Source organism: Epinephelus moara, chromosome 6 (assembly GCF_006386435.1).
Source record: "Epinephelus moara isolate mb chromosome 6, YSFRI_EMoa_1.0, whole genome shotgun sequence".
Lineage (NCBI taxonomy): Eukaryota > Metazoa > Chordata > Actinopteri > Perciformes > Serranidae > Epinephelus > Epinephelus moara.
Window position 1 is genome coordinate 42,861,806 of NC_065511.1, and position 17,824 is coordinate 42,879,629.

General features: G+C 42.1%; 1 protein-coding gene across 1 annotated transcript in view; it reads left to right on the top strand.

The window, feature by feature from the left end:
- The first annotated feature begins 3,059 nt into the window (after positions 1-3,059).
- cmtm6 (CKLF-like MARVEL transmembrane domain containing 6) overlaps positions 3,060-17,824 on the top strand; it is a 29,356-nt gene continuing 14,591 nt past the window's right edge. Inside the window, exons 1-2 of the mRNA XM_050046379.1 lie at positions 3,060-3,192; positions 5,990-6,110. Of these exons, the coding sequence (XP_049902336.1) occupies positions 5,997-6,110 (114 nt within the window). The 5' untranslated portion in view covers positions 3,060-3,192; positions 5,990-5,996. The remainder of the gene's footprint in view (positions 3,193-5,989; positions 6,111-17,824) is intronic.

Sequence of the window (17,824 nt, forward strand, 5' to 3'; positions counted from 1 at the left end):
GCCTGGGCTGCTGCAGCAAGGACTGAGCCTTTGTACGTGGGGCGCCTGCTCTATCCACTGATCCACCGACGCCCCTGTTTCTCTCAAATTTTGGCCTCAAATGTGTTATAATCTGTGTCAGTGAGCTCTTCTCCTTCTCTAAAATAATCCATCCACCTGACAGGTGTGTCTGATTAAACAGCAGCATCATCACTACACAGGTGTGTCTCTGGATGGTCACAATAAAAGGTCACACAACACAACCACACAGGTGTCACATGTTTCAAGGGAGCGTGTTGTTGGCGTGCTGACTGCAGGAACGTCCACCAGACCTGTTTCCTGTCAACTGAGTGTTCATTTCACAACTTTAAGATGTCTCCAGTGTCGTTTCCATGAATTTGGCGGTACATCCAACCAACCAAATCAGTCACACCTGACAAGTAGATGGATTATCTTGGAAAAGGAGCTCACTGACACGGATTGTAACACATTTGTGACCACAATTTGACAGAAAGGGAAAAATGGGAGTAAAAATGTGTCTGCATATTACTGTAATTTAGCAGCATGCTCCTGTAAAATAATATATTTAACTGTAAACTCACAGTGAAAGCCTGTTACATTACTGATTTAACAGTATGTTCCTGTAAATAACTAAATTTAATTATAATGTCAAAGTTTATGTACATTTGATTACTGTGATTTAACAGTATGCTCCCATATAATCACTGTATTTCACTGTAATCTCACAGTTAAACTCCATATATTACTGTGATTTCACAGAGTACTTCTGTGAAATAATTATATTTACCTGCATGAATTTCACAATGAAATTAAACATCACAGTTGGATCATTTAAGGTGATAATAATGTAATTCATTGTGAAATATTATTTACACATATTATAACATTGTGGGAATAATCTGCAGTGTAGATATATAATATAAGGGACTGTATGAAAATTGAGAGGAGCAGAAAGGATCGTAGTCGGACTGTTTTGGGAGAGTGTAGTTATATTTTGTTCCTTCTTTTACTTGTGTTGTTTACTGAATAAATAAAGAATAAAGAAAATGTCTTTAGTCTGCGTCAAACAGTAAAATGTTTCATTCAGTCACTCTCAGTTCAGAAACAGCACCTGCTCTGTAAACAGGATGTTTGTTTTGTTTACCATCATTTTGTTGATTTCACTTCTCTTTATGCAAACATCATTATTCCATTAACATGTTATATTTGAAACTGGGATTGAGTTGAGATATTAGGAGCAGAGGTCAGTCAGAATATGCCCAAAAGACGATTCAGACCTCAAAATCCCCGTTAATATAAAGTGTTACCTGTTGTATCATCTAGTAGAGGTAGTGATGAAGCAAAAGTTAAAGGCTAGTAATAAAAAATAAAGATTATAAATATCGTGGTAGGTGAGGTAGTAATACAGGTTGGAGCAGGATGTTACCACGCTGCTAGTATTGATAATTAATGCAAAGTTATAATATACATATTTAATAGTATTTATCTGTGTGTAGATGTGTATTTAAATCAACATGTTGATATTTCCCGCAGCACCTGAACGCACCTGATCAGAAAGCCCAGGTGTAAAATTATATACAGGGTCCGTCTCATAACTTTTCAGCCGTTCAGGTGACCGAGTCAATTCAACAAAATAAAAGAGCATCAAACCGGAAGTTATGTTGTTAAATTTCAGAATAAAGCTGATCTATTTTCACTTTAACTTCATCAGCATCAGAATCAAAAACAAATCACTGGAACAAACTGATGACAGCAAAGAATTTAAAGTTATGAAATTAGTATAAAAAAATATTTTAGACAATAAATGAATATTTTCATTTCATTGTGTTTCGGAACAATTAGCTGTGTTTAACTTTGACTTAAAATACATGTTTAGCCCATGTAAAAAAAACTACATCACATAAAGGACAGATTATTGTGTTTAGGGTTTCCACACATGCCTGCTGCTTCATGAAATGCTTTACTAAATAAAAAATAAATAAATTAATAAAAATCAGAGGTGGTAACAGCCAAGATGTCAGGTTGTTTTATCAGCAGTATAAGTAGGTGCAGAACATGAGGGTACACGTCAGTGCTATCTGAGCACGGTGGAGACAAACACAGCACTCTCTCCACTTTCATAAGCACAATGTCAGATTCAGTTATAGTAAGAAGGTGTAGCCTACATGAGGGAGAGAGGTTCAGGTGGGTTTGAGGAAATGAGTTTTTGAGCAGTTTTGCCACTTTTGCAATAATGCATCTCTTTTCTTTTTTTCCATTTAAATGTTATGATTATATGGGAACACGATAATATCGGCACGTCATCTGAATCGACCAACATGTTGTTGTTTTTTAAATTTTGCACAATGAATGAATATTACATCAAATCAAACTTTATTTATTAAGCACCTTTCATACAGCCAAGCAGCTCAAAGTGCTTCACAGAGAAAAAGTAACAAGTGAGGAGCTAAACATTACAACAATAAACTATATTTATTTAAAATAAATGCCATTTAAAAAAAAAAAAAAAGAAATATATTTTTAGAAGTGTAAAATGCCCAAAACTTAAAAACAGAGGCAATAAATGAGGAGGCACCACTGAGTTAAAGCCAAGCTAAAAACATATGTCTTAAGGTTTAGTTTAATGTCCACTGAGGTGAAGTTCCTCAGATGTTCAGGTGGACTACATTAAGTGTTGTATTTCATGTCTCCATCTGCTGGTGGGCTGTCATGATAAGAGCATGTATGTATAATATGATGTTGATTCCACTACAGAAGAGACTTGATGATCACTAAAATTAGGTGGGAAAAAAGTGGATATATTGATACTGGTTATCAGCCAAATGAGTTGTTAGATATTGACATATTGGATATCAGCAAAAATAAAATATTGTGCATATGTGCATTCTTGTTTATTTATGCAAATTTGTTGATAAAACATGAAATCAAAGAATATATGCTCAATCTTTTTCAATAAAATTAAAACAAACCACAAAAAAGTGGTGTAAACCTCCCTGATCCCGAGGTACCAAAAACACTTTTAATGTGAAAGTCGTAACCGGAAGTTACATGTCTTCCGTTTGGCTTGAAAAAATAAAAAACGCGGAAGTTTGGTTGAAGTTCGTTGACCAGCTGAGAAACAAAGCGACGAGTTGACGTTGAACGTCGCAGTTGGAAACTTTGTATTTGTGTCAGCAGGAAGAGACCCGAGCGGTGAGTCTGATCCCGAAACATTAAAGTTTTATAATCTTTATACCGTAAAACTACTTCCTGTTTCAGCGGCTCAGTCTGGCAGATTTTAGGCCACGGTTAAAGCTGATGCCAAAACTCCGCTCGCCAGACTACAGCTAGAATTCAGTCAGTTTAGTTTGTAACGTCGCTTCTACAGAAAAGCGAGACTAACTCGGATTAAAACGGTTTTTATGTTTAATAAAAGATCTATTCTTCACTCCGGCGTCAGTCACACGCTCCTGACACAGTTAATCTGAATACAGTCACGTCTTTAAACCTTTATACGCTCCTCGTTGTATTTTCCATCAAACTAAGTTACACAGCGGCTGACGGCGGAAAGTGTTTCTGTGACATATTAAAGATGAGATATCACTAAAATAAACTGCGACATGGTGATTAAAGTTTAGCCAAACATACAGACACACACCTCTGCTCACGTTAAGGTCATGAGCCGTGTACTGTGACGTCTCTGTTTTTGTGTCGAAGCACATAAATATTAAATTAGTAAACTTTCAAAGCAGGTTTGTTACCGCCATAAGTGACTACATGAGTTTCAGGGTCCATCTGGCGGAAAATGACCTCGTGGCTCTCCGTCTGTTTTATAGCAGCGTAAATGACTCTTATCATTGTTTGCATTGGAGCCTACACCTGAACTCTGTACCTGCCTGACGGTGCTTTCACTTTCACTCTCAGAGAATATGAGACCAATGTAACAAGGACTTAAAACACAAAGTGTATATTAGAAATTAGGAAGCCTTTGTGTTGTCATTGTGTTATGCAGGATATAACACATAATGGCAGTCCCATGGTTGGTGCAGAAGAGTTAAAAAGAAAAAAAAGACACATTGCATACAATATTAAAATATTAGACATCACACATAACATCACAGAGGGAGCTGTAAAGTGCCAGAATCAGCAAACCACTCACTCCACAGTAGTTATTGCTCAACTCCCTGCAGCTGCTGTCATGTAGAAATAAACTCTAGTGAGCGTGATGTTGTGAGAGTGCGCCATGGTGTTCATTCTGTATGTTGATTGAAACTGTGAGTGGCCTCAGACACATTCAGGAACCTCAAACTTTCCAACAAACATTTCCAAGATGAACTTCCCTCTCTGACATGTTGGGCTCAGCTTCAGCTTCATGTTCATCAGCTGTGTGGGATGTGACAGCAGGGCAACTCAACGAAGTGCTCGTAAAGACATAACAAGAAAATCAAGTTATGAAACTGGTGTTTTCATGTCAAGACTAGAATCAAAGTAGAACACAGATCATCGCACTGGTCTTCACTTGGGTTATTTTACATGTGATTTTTATTTTGACACATATAATTAGAAATATTCTAATTAATATCATGACATTGATTTTAAAGACTTCAGTCAGCCCCAGCTGTGAGCTGTCAAGTCACAATCAGAGCTGCTCAGTGGCACAGGAAGAGTATGAATACCACACTGTAAAAATTCTCTGTTACAGTACAAGTCCTGCATTGAAAATGTTCCTTCAGTAAAATAATGTCAGTTAATCAGGACAATGTTTAAATGTCCTCTGTGAGTGTTCTACTGTTACATCTGACCTCATTAAATGATTCTGACTCATGTGTTAATGTAAAATTAGGATTTTACTGCTGCAGTCGAGGTGCAGCTCATGTTGAACTGATGATTATATTCATGATGGATTAATCTGCTGATTATTTTCTCCATTAATCAACTGATTGTTTGGTTTATGAAAATATGAGGAAAGTTTGTCACAACGATCCAGAGCTCAAAGTGACACCTTCACAATGTTTGTTTAACCTCGACATTATCACCAACACATTATTAGTTATTAATATTATTCAAAAGAAAAGTTTGTGAAGTTGAAACCATGAAAAGTTTTTACTGGCCAGAGGGAGGTTACCGTCACGTCTAGCAGGAAGACGAGTTTCCTCTTTGCTTCCATCTCCGAGTCGGAAGCACGCTGCAGAATGAAAGGCTGGTTCTTGGCCTTTGCTCTTGCCGTAGGAGCCTTATCGCCTTCATTCTTAAAAACTGATAGCTTCGGGTGGTGATGCCTGGTTCTCACTGGCTCTGACCCTCTGCTAATTCACCCATTTGGCGATTTCTGTAAGGACCTTATTGTGCCTCCACCTGTGCAACCTTCTCCCAGTGCTGTGGCACGTCCAGAAACAGTGACAGTAGCCTGCACAAAGTTGTGACGCCACCGGCAGCTGACCCAGAGCGTCACTGTTCCTTATCCACTGTGAGGGCCCAAGGACAGAGCGATGTCGTGTTTCGATCCTACTTGGAAGTTGGATTGACATGTTGTCAAGTAGAATCGAAACTCCGTCCTTATCAAACTTGTATGGCAGTAAGTGTGCAGGCCTACTTTTTCCACACTGGTGCTTTGTGGCCAACAGGCAAGTTCTGAATTGATATCGGGATGGAAAAATGGTATCAGAACATATGTAAAAATATGAAGTTGCACGGTAACTAAAGCTGTCAGATAGATGTGGCGAAGCAGAAGTGAAAAGTGGCATTAACAGAAAACACTCAAGTATCTCAAACTTGTACTTGAGTGTGGTCTCTCCCCTCTTCCCTTCACACACACCTGGTGATATTTTGTTCTTTTCTGAGCAGCTAAATGAGACGTCTCAGGTTGAGTTCAGTTTGGAGGACAGCGTCTGCTCTGTGGAGGAAACTGATGTTCCATCTTCTTCTCATATAAATGAACCAAAGCATGTTTGTGTGTCAGTTTCTCCTCAGTGTGACGCTGTGAGTTTATAACTGTATTTTCTCTGTTCAGCTCCATCATGGCCGAAAGCGTTTACGCCCCGACGACGGCTCCGAACCCCAAATCCTCCTGGTTCACCGTCCCATCAGAGAATCTGGATAAAATCCGCTTCATCATCAAAATCGTCGAAGTGGTGAGTTCAAAGACTTGTGACTGATCTGGATCTGAAAGTCTGATTCATGAAAAACTCACATTAAGATTTCTGAGTGAAAGTTAGATTCATCTCTCGTGAGCATTAACCACTGTTTGCTGCTGCTGTTTGAGTCGGTGATGGTATCCATGACAACCAGAGAAACCTCAGGGAGGGAAATGATGCAACAGCTGGTTTTACTGGTGTCCCCTTTTCACCAGTAGAGAACAGAGAGGTGGTGGGAAACACTTTGTTCTCTTTGTGCACTTTGTGAACAGATCTGATAGAAACAGGTCAGATTGGTTCTCTGTGGTTCAGCCCATCTGTGTTTATGCACATATATGTTCTTTACATGACCCATAACATACACACACATCTTCACCTGGTTTATACACAAAACACAGACTGTGAGCTCAAACACACTGGTGTCAGACCAGTCGGACCAGAAACCCAGTCACCAGAAAACATGTTGAATGTTTCTGCAGAGTAAGGATGTGTAACCATTTTACGTTATAATGTGGTGGATACGTTGAAACTTTATATTTCAACAACGCTGTGGTTGGCGGTGGCGGCATGGCCTGGTTTGAGTCCTCCTGTGTGGAGTCTGCATGTTCTCCCTGTGTCAGCGTGGGTTTTCTGCAGGTGCTCCAGCTTCCTCCCACAGTCCAAAGACATGCAGGTTAATTGGTGACTCTAAACTGTCCGTAGGTGATCCGCGACCCCCAACAGGATAAGAAGTTATGGAAAAAGAATGAATGAATGAATTTGGTTAATGTGTGGTTAGGTTTAGGCACAAAAACACTCAGTTAAGGTTAGGGAAAGATCAGATCTTGGCTTAAAATACCCGCAATAACCGCTGGAGAAGCAGGGATGTCTCTGTAAAAACAGCTGCTTTTCATGCCACTATCCCAGCAGGAAAAACAGGTCACTAAAAAGCTGCTGGAAACACAGCAATGAGTCGCCAAATCACAACGGTGTTGCTGTTTGATGGTCTTGAACAGAAGTCTGCAGCTTGGCAGATGTCTTTTTTTTTTTTTTTAACATTATTTTTTCGGGCTTTGTTGCCTTTAATGTATAGGACAGAGTGAAAATGGGGTGAGAGAGAGAGCGGGGGGGTGACATGCAGTAAATGGTTGCAAGCCAGACTCGAACCTGCGACCACTGCGTCGAGGCATTGCCTCTGTACATGGGGCGCCGGCACTATCCACTACGCTACCGATGCCCCAGCTTGGCAGATGTCTTAACTAGGCGTCACACCATCCACCATCCTCTCCACCTACTGATGACCGTCAGCTCATCACTACGTCACTGTAGAAACGTTGATATGATGCATATAAAGCATACAAAAGTAAAGTATCTGTGATGCAAACATTTCCCTCAGGCGACTGGGCTGAAACCAGAGTCAGCTCTGCAGTTTGACTTCTATTAAAGAGAACTTGGACTCATTCGAAGTGACTCCCTCCCCTCAGGCTGCTCATGGCAGGAAAACTGCTCTCACAGTTTGTGGTTTGTTAACAGGAAACAGCAAATATAGTTTATATCAGTGCGTTAGTCACCGCTGAATGTTCCTGATAAAACTTCCTTAAAGCTGCAAAACTCCTCCAGAAAACAAAAGTTTTTCACGAGCTGAGCTAAGATGAGATGTGCAAAGAAAAGAAAACATGAAATAAACCTTTATTGATCCCCAGAGGAGAAATTAAGTTGCTAGTGCAGCACAAAGTAAGAAATAGTTCAGATACATAGAGAAAGAAAAAGAATAAATAAAAAGAGGTCTATGAAAGAAACTAAAATATGAATACAATAAAAAACGACTGAACAAGAACACATCACTGACTTGAAGGTCAACTCTTAGCCTGGGTTGTCCTCAGCCCCTTTTCACACACACAGTACCCCAGAATTTAATCTCAGCCCAGGAATATACTGTATAATGAGACTGGTTTAATCTGTTGCCTTGTTTCACATTGGCAACTTTTAGCCCAGGAGATAAACCTGCTCCAGAGCAGGTCTAGTAAACTCCAGGCTAAGGTCTGCGTTAAGACCAAAACACACCGCTGGCAGCTAGAGGTGCGTCGGCACTCCAGGAAGCGCTACCCTCAGCACTTCACGCCACTGTCCTGTTTCCAGCCTCACCACCCCTGGAATTAAAGGCATTTTCCCACTCGCTCTCTGCTTGTACAGACCAGCTCCTGTAGCAGCTCGACTCCTCTCCTCAACATGGATGTGTAAAGAGAACTTATAGCTGTTGATTAGTCTGGTGTGTGACGATGAATGGATGAGGAGAGACTGGTTGTTGAGGTTAGAGGAAGCTAAATGACCCACAATCCAGTCATTATTAAGACAATGACCAAAAAGATGTTTACTGGTGAGTCACAGCTCTGGAGATCAGCACAAGTTTAATTAGTGGCCGTCCACACATGATTTTAAGCTAACACAGAGGTGGAGGAAGTTCAGATCTGTCAGTGAAAGTAATAATAACTTGACATGGTCATTTATTGATGAGCTGCAGTGCAGTGTGTCCGGTGTGTGCTCGGGGCGGCACTTGATGTGACTTGATTGTGTCAGTGTGAACGTTGTCTTAGCTTCAGGCTAACAGCTCCCTTATCTTGGAACTAAGAGCGGTATGCAAACTCTGATGGTAACATGATTTACATGGTGAGGTGACAGTAGTTGTGACGAGTAGCAGTAAATGAGGAAATAGTGCAACTGTGGGGACTATTTTCAGAGGCGGACTAATTGACATTCTAGTGAGTATACAGTGACAGTGTTTAGTGACAGGTATTGAAGGATAACTGCAAATCACACAGAATTACAGTTGAAACAATACTTGTCTTTCCATTTTTCTTTTCTTTACCACACATCCCTCTCCTCCTCCCACCTGTCCCCTCCCACCGCATCCTGAAAGTCCATGAAGATACAGGTTAAATGACACTGGTTCTGTTAAAAGAGCACAGTTGAAAAAAAGTGAAAAGGTAAATAAAAGAAAGGAACAGAAGAAGAGGGAGAAGGTCTTTTAAATGACGAGTGTGACGAGTGTTGTGCAATTACATAATATTCCTCTCCTGTTCAGGAGGCTGCTAATACTAACTATCAAGCGTCACCATTTCTTGTGCAAACTGTGTTCAGAGCCCCTGAGAGTGAATTTATCTTCTCAGGTTTGAGAGAAAACACCAGGTCTGTAAGCAGACAGAGTATGAGGACTTCCATTATAGCAAAATTCTATGACAAGCTAATAGAGACGCACACGTCACTACATCAGCCTGTCTGGCAGGCAGAGTTGTGACGTCGTCCTTTGGAGCCCTGAACGATGCCATCAGAGTGCAGGGCTGCAAATCATTTTTTAAAAATTCAGACAAGGTTCCAGAAACGTTGGCCCAGACGCTCTTTAGTTTGGGACAAAGACAGAACATATATGAGCAGCGTCTGCTCTGCAGGTCTTGCCTTACTGAAGTGGATACGGTGCAGGACCTTGAATTGTGTCAGCCCGAGGCGTGCACAGGATGGTGACTAATGTGTCCTCGTAATAGCTGCATCCCAGAAATCTTATCTAAGTTTTGATCTCAGTTCAGATAGTTTTGTTTTAAAGAGAGTGTGTGTCCAGTGACATGAGATGATTATATACTTGTGAAATAAGAATCTCCAGACATTTGTCCCGAGGTAATTCAGAGGGTGCATGCAGAGAAGATGAGAACTGAGCTTCAACTCATGGATGTGTTTTAACGATACTGGAGCTCAGTGGCACAGAGGGAGAATATATATCAGGCAGAAGATACACTATACTGCAGCATATGTGCAACAGTTTGCAGCAGTGTGTGTGTGTGTGAGCAGAAGTGTGTGTGTGTGTGCAGAAGTGTGGGTGACCCCTCCGTGACTGGACCTTCCTCATCCAGCAGCTCTTCAGGAAGCTGCATATTGGGAAGTGAAACTGCTGCAGACTCGACCGTTTGGATGCAGAGAGCTGTCGTTAGCAGATCTCGGAGCAGCTGTCGCAACAGTTAACAGAGGAGACGGGGGCTGCATCCGGCCGGCACGCTGCTCATCTCAGTGAGTGTTGGACCAAAAGAGGATGTGCAGGGAGGGAGGACAGTCTGTGAGAAACCTCCCTGCATGAGGCCGCCGAATTACAAGCTGTCTAAGGACAGACACAGTCATATCCGCTGATTGTAGATCTGTACTGAAGCTGTTGGTCACGTCTCTGGCATTGTCAGCATTTCCTGAGGTGCTTTCACAATAAAGGCCTCCCCCTGCTGTCACCTGTTGATGAGTTTTTTGTGAAACACTGACAGGAAGTGTTTATCTGGCGTTGACTCACTGCAGCGAACAAACGGGATTCCCTCTGCAGTTACCGTGGTGATTACTATCAGGTGGATGCAAATAAAAAGTTTTATCGATCTTGGATAAAACACATTTTTATCAGTCAAATAATTTTATCTGTCACATGCACATCAGTAACAGTGGAGCAGTCTTTGTTCTCAGGCTCCTCCTCCAACAATAAAACTAAAAAGTGCATGAAAATAAAAATTGACGCCATGAAACATTGAATAGTGCAGAATTTAAAATGCAGAAATAAAATCTAATATAAATGTATAAACAGGCAGTAGAAGTAGTATATTTTTTATTTCAGCATATTTTTGTAATATTAACATTCAAAAACATGCAGAGGAATTTGCGGTAGTGTCGTCTGCTCCTGTGAAGCCCTCACTGCTGATCATAAAGCGTTCAGCCGTGAAGTTTCAGACTCAGATAACAACATGTTGATCAGCTGCTCTCCTCTGGTCGGTCAGGAGGACGACTTTTACAGAGATTTTAGTGATGATGTCAAACTGAAACTGGTAAAATTGAGTGTAGCGTGCTCCTGATGGTGCAGCTTGTCTCATGATCAGTTTAGTTGGTAGATAAACAAAAAACACACTCATGAAAGCTGTGGGAGGCAGCTTTACTTTGGCATCATTTGGCAAAACTCCCATAATAAACTTTGACTGTGTTGTGATTCTCCTGCTCCTCCTCTCGGCTCTGTTTTTAGGCTGTAGAAAATTTGGCAGCAGACTCTGGTCAATCACAGGTCATTTCAGAGGAGGGAGTTCCTATTGGCTGTTCTTCAGATGCAGAGGAGCGTGCACCGGGCTTTGACCCGGAAGTCCAATAGCATTAAATGTGTAAGAGAAGAAGAAGCCGGTAACAACATGGAGAAATCTACATCCAGAGCCGTGACTTTTTGGACAGACCAAATGTACAGAGCTGTAAAGTTGTCCACCATGGTACCAGTTAGCTGCTAGCTAACCGTAGCTAACTTGCTTGTCCATTGTTTGGTCTGTGACGTAATAGGTCAACAGGAAAAAGGTCCAATACTAACAAGCTGAAAGGGGGCATATCTCCACCTATCGTAGAGGAGTCGCACATACTTGGCTCAATAAATGGATTCCCCTCCCGTGCTTGTATACTGGGACAAGGACAGTAGGCCAGTTAGATGTCCTCGTCCAGCTGGGACTGTAGCTCCACTTCACTGTGACTGGAAACGTACAAAGTGTGTCCTCCGCCTCACTCCGCACCGCTTCTCCAAAGACGGAACCGCAGCCCCGACTCCCCGCTGGATCAGCAAACTTTCTGTTGCTGCCATTACACAGGTGTGACCTGTGTTGCACTGTTGCTGGTCACCAGCCTGCTGTGACACCCAGCGCTGGGTTTTTTTATTGGCTTATTTCAAGCTGCTATAGCCGCCGACAAATGGTCCATCTCCTGAGCTGCTGCCGGCTTCCAGTCCACAGCAGCGGGGAGCGAGACGGAGAGACCATCAGGTGGCTAGCAGCTAATTTTTGTGTCATTTGCGGTCTGATGAACAGAGAGTGGAGCAGGGAGGGGCTGAGTGGATGAGCTATGACTCTACAATGAAATAAGATTAAATAAATCAGTGTATGTGAAACACGCGGTCACTGTATGACGTGTGCACAAGCCTGTGGTCGTCCAGTCGGAGGGGCTTAGCGCAGAGAGGGGAGAGCTGCAGGAGGAGGGAGTGTTTTCAGATTCTGACACTTTTTTTGCCTTTTCCAGATTTTTGCCTCCCCCGTCTTTAACTGTGTAGCATCAAATATTTCAACACCTACAGACCAGATGTTCAAGTTTCAAATCAAAACTGAGCTTGTTAAAGTTTAATCCAGCGTCTCCTTTGAGACGTCTGTTCAACCATCACTCACACACACAAAGAAACAAAATGAATCATAATGCCTCACTGCATATTTCTGCTCTGTTATTGTTCTGATTTGTTGACGTCGTCAGGTTTTTTCAGACGTCATGGAAACACAAACACTTTTTAACCTTGTAGTTTCTCAACCAAGAAAGTGTGGTTGAAGATGTAACTTGTGAGATCGGCTCCGTCCTGAGAACAGGCTTCACATCTGATGCAACTTCTGCTTAAATAGTAAAAAGCAGTGTTTCTCACAGTTTAGCAGCCAAACACCACACCGCCATGTTCTCCACAACTCCACTGAGTCTTTATAAAGTCTGTTAACAAGACTTGTTGGGTAATAAAACGTCTCAGTGTTGATGCACCAAAAACAGTGTGTGTGACGAGAATCAAATCCTTAATCACGATACCTCTAACTTTATATTGTAAGATATTTATTAATTAAAACAGTGTATTGATGAAGTAACAAACATATCGGTTGCTGGACAATCCAGTAGAATAAATATTTCAGACCCATCAAAGAAGTGAGTGCGTGTTAAGCTGTGTGGGAAGGGATCTCAAGTCTGCATTGCATTCCCTCCCCAGGTGACTTCACACCCATTCACACCTGGTCCCATCTAACCCTAACGACACACAAGATGGCCGGGTGGGTCAATGACACACGTGACCTCAACGACTCTGTAAGGGTTCACACCCACACTGAGTTTAAAGCCTGTGACTCTGCACCAGTCTGTTAAGGCCCTGACACAGGTCGACCAAAGTCGGGCCGCCGGTGAGCGTCTGTCATCCTAGTTTTTGCGGTGTGTCCTTCCCCGTCAGCATTTCGGCATCGGTGGCTTTTCGGCCAATTGAGCATGTTGAATCGGCGGTGGAGCTTGTCGGTGAGAGAGATCACTCTGATTGGCTGTTCAGGTTTTATTTCCTCGCCCCTGTAGCGAGTGAATCTGCCTGTAGTGAAACCGGGGCTAACCGGTGCTTCCTCCTCAGGCTCCACTTCACTCAGCTGCCCCACAGACCCGCTGCTTCTTCACACTTTAACCTGAATAACAAACCGGAGCTAGCTGGGAGCGGCTAGCGGAGCGTTAGCCGCAGCATGACCGGAGGGAAGCACAGCCAGTTAGCCTCCGCTAGTCTCTGAGCTAGCTCCGGCTCTCCGTTTGGATCCAAACGGAGAGCCGGAGCTAGCTGGGAGCGGCTAGCGGAACATTAGACAGCAGTCCCCCTCCCCGCAGTAATGCTCCAGTAGACTGGAGTTTTAAATTGGAGAGATGTCCTCTCACAAAACCAGCGCAGTTTAGCAGGGAATACTTGTGCTAAATTTTGACTGTTTTCTGAGCATTTTCCCTTTTTAGACTAGTCGACTAGTCTTAATTAAAAATTTTGTTTAGTCGACAGAAACATCCCTAATGGAGGAAGAGAGGCTTTCCACCGTAAGGCTCTGAGATAACATTATCTCCTCTCTTCTGATACGACAGTCTCAGGCTTTCGTTTGATATTTAGTGAACGCCCAAATCTGATTCAGCTGGCATAATTCTGAGTCAGTAGTAAAAGTAAAGTTTATTTCATGTTGATAGAAAAACGTCCCAACCAACCCCGCTCTCCCCTACATGTACTTGAGAGCCAGTCGCTTTATGTTTCAGCTGTGTTTTATGGAAGAGTAATATTAAATAAATCACTTGACAACAGCAGAGTCAGAGATTCATCTTCTAAGTCTTCTTAACAGGAACATGTTGAGGCCTTCAGGCAGCCAGGTGTTAATGAGCTGCAGCAGCACCACGCTGAAATCTATTAGAGAGGCATTTAACACATGTCTGTTAATCACTGAGTGTTAGTCACGATGCTTCAGGACAGAAACTGTGCTGTTGTTAATGTGCAGGAAGTGAAGATAAACATCATGTCTTCAGCTCAGTTGGGAATCAAACCCTGAGCGGGGCGGTGCTGGTGCTTTGCTCCGCAGCTCCAGTTTGTTTAGCAGCAGCGGTTTCTGTCTGTGTTTGAGACTCGGCTGACGTCAGAGCGTCTTATTTTAGCTCTGTGGTTCAGGGTTTGTCTCAGTTTGTTTGAAGGAAACACAAAGACTTTTTATAACCTGACATTCAGCTGAAACACAGAAATATTCCTGCTGTAAAACCCAGTGGTGTAATGGGAACAGAGTCTGGAGTTTGGTTTACCACACCACCAAAATACACAGCAGAGAGGCAGCGAACTGCACTTATGTTCCCCGTCCTTTAAACTTCCACTCGTCTATTTTTTTACATTGATAATGCCTCAGTTTACAGAGTAACTCCAGAGCATTTTAGCCTCGTTAGCTCCTAGTTTTGGTTTCATGGCACGTTTACCATCTGGAGTTTGAGTTCGCTGTGACGGGAAGCAGACGACGAGCTGTTTTCAGGCTCAGAGAGATGCTTCATCACCCTTTTCAAAGAGACGCTCACACATCTGTCTTAAAACAACACTCACATTTAAAATAATAATTGAATTGAATTGAATTGAATTTGAACAGATGAGTTTTAAGAAGTGATTTAAAAGGTGTCACTGATTCCGAAAGACTTGCATAGTAATACAGATATTTTAAGCCCTGAACAGTGATACAAATATCTGCAAACTATTTATCAATATTTTTAGAGTCCAAAGCACAATTTAGTAAAATATACAAAGAGTGCATTTTCCCCAGATGCCAGATTCTTTTTTCCTTCCTGATACCGATTCCGATCCCTGGACCTTTGGTGTCTGCCGATACCGAGTACTGATCCGATCCTGGCGCGTAAAATAAAAATGGATGGGATATGAATTGTTGTATGTCTTAACTCCTNGACACACCTTGTTCTAGGTTTAAAAAAATTAGTTACACTGAAAACATCATCTTGTATTTACAGTGTCACTGGTTCACACATTTAGGAGAAAGGAAATTGTTGTATGTTCATAAATTACTGAGATAAAGAATTTGTCTTAATGTTGTTAACAATAGTTTAAGTTGGCTTTTAAGTTCATTTTGAAAAAAAAAAAGAAGGAAAAAAAAGGCGACAACTTGCGAGTTACAAAAAATTAAACAGTTGAACTCTGCAGAATTAAAATGTGCTCGGGTTTAAATTAGGGATGATTGTGAAATTCTGGCCCAGTATCAACTAGAGATGTACCGATACCACTTTTTCCTTCCTGATACCGATTCCGATCCCTGGACCTTTGGTGTCTGCCGATACCGAGTACTGATCCGATCCTGGCGCGTAAAATAAAAATGGATGGGATATGAATTGTTGTATGTCTTAACTCCTAAAACTCTATGTAAAATATTAAGAAATAAATACATAATAGTAGAATGAATGCCATAAAACTTTTTATTATTATTATTATCCAGTGTTGACACAGATCAAGACACAGGTGAAAGTGCAGCCACACAGTTTGGTAAAAAAGACATTTTAAAGGCTACAGTAGAATGCTTTTTAAACTCTGCTCCGTTTCCGTTTCGTTTGCCTGTAGCGTGCGTATGTGTAATGACGTGAGGCATTACATGGTATCGGATTGGTCATAGGCTGTACTCGCCGATACCACATTTTAGGCAATATCGGAGGCATTTCCGATACTGGTATCGGTATCAGTACAACTCCAGTATCAATACAGGTGTTTAAAATAACTTTTTGACTGATAGCCTGAACTGATACTGACGACTATTTTGTTTGGAAGATCTCAAACACGTTTTCTATCGTCCTCGGGACAAAAGGTCGCAGTTAGTATCAAGCCCTGTTATTCAATACCGATGTGCCACTAATAAATCGGTGCACCCCGAGGTGAAATGTCGGCCTGTATGATGTTGATGCAGTAAACATGAGTGAAATTCTAGTTTTGTCTTTTTGGTCACACTTCAGACTCCTGTTGTTGCAACTCTATCTTCTTAAATTAATAATAAAATTACCCTGAAATATTGTGATATTATTTCAGGCCCATATCGCCTTCACCCAGCTGTGACACATTTTACTGTTCTCCGAAAATTGGAGCTTCTGCAGTTTGGATGTTGCACCTGGCCGCATTGTGTTCTTGATAAAATTTAAATGTATTGTGCCCTGATATGTTTTTGTATGATACGTAATTTAAAACAGTATGGTGGAGGAAAAAATAACAAGAGCCCAAAATGTACGGACACACACAATTTTAAAACCGTGACTAAAGTGCGAGGAGGTTGAAGCGAAGAGGGCGTGACCGAGTGTGAAAGGCTCCAACTGTCCTCCCGCCCCACCTGACCCGCTCTCCCCTTTGAGATGTGATGATTAGTCGATTAATCTTATAAAACAGAAAAATAAGAAACATTTTGAGTTTCTGCAGTGTCTCTGATTTTCTGTTTCCCTCAGTCTCATTCGTGGAGCCGTTAAACGTCACGCAGGGTTTTTATTTATTTTTTTTAACTACTTTGACGTTCCTCCACAAAACGTTACTTTGGAATAAACGTCCTGTCGCTCACAGAGGGCGGCTGAACGTTAACAAACATCATGGATGTATGACACAGTTTTATCTCAGCAGCAGTTGTTTGTGTCCACAGAGCGAGCAGCCGCAGTCCTCTCTGCTCAGTATCAGCGGGCACGCCTTCACTGGATCGTACCATTAAACCCTCCTGTGTGGGGGGTTGATCTGTCTCTCCAGCAGGACAGGGCTGACGTCCTCTTCCTGTTGACTCAGTGTGGTTCAGGCGTGCCCAGGACGTCCACGCGGTGTGTGTGTTAGTGTGTTGGGAAGCAGCCGCCGCCCACACAGGCGAGTGGTCTGAGCGGTTTTACAACAGTCACTTCACTTTTAATAAAACACACACACACACACACACAGTCAGCAGCTCTCATTGTGGTTTTATACTGGTTTCATGCTCAGACTGGGAGCACAACATGTCACATAAATCAGTCACACTGAACGCTGTGATGTTCAGATGAGTCATGTTCATATTGTGAAGATGATTTTTATTTTACTGGAGAGTTAACAGTGTCGATACAGAGAGGAAATACGAGGAGAGACGTGAGAGAGGGAGGAACGACACGCAGCAGAGTTTCCAACGTGGAGTTGAACCACAGATTTGTTTGTGTTATGAATCTGAACCACCAGACGCACCAGTGTCACAGTTTAGAGGCTGCGACTGTGTGCGCTGATTTATATCATACAGATTCTGATATATTTATATATTTATACATGCATACACACTCAGTGGTCACTTTATTAGGGACACCTTACTAGTACCAGGTTGGACCCCCTTTTTAATTCTTGGTGTCACAGATTCAACAAGGTGCTGGAAACATTCCTCAGAGATGTTGGTCCATATTGACATGATGACATCACACAGTTGCTGCAGATTAGTCAGCTGTACATCCATGATGAGAATCTCTCGTTCCAGCACATCCCAAAGGTGCTCTATTGGACTGAGATCTGGTGACTGTGGAGGCCATTGGAGTACAGTGAACTCATTGTCATGTTTGAGATGATGTGAGCTTTGTGACATGGTGCGTTATCCTGCTGGAAGTAGCCATCAGAAGATGGGTACACTGTGGTCATAAAGGGATGGACA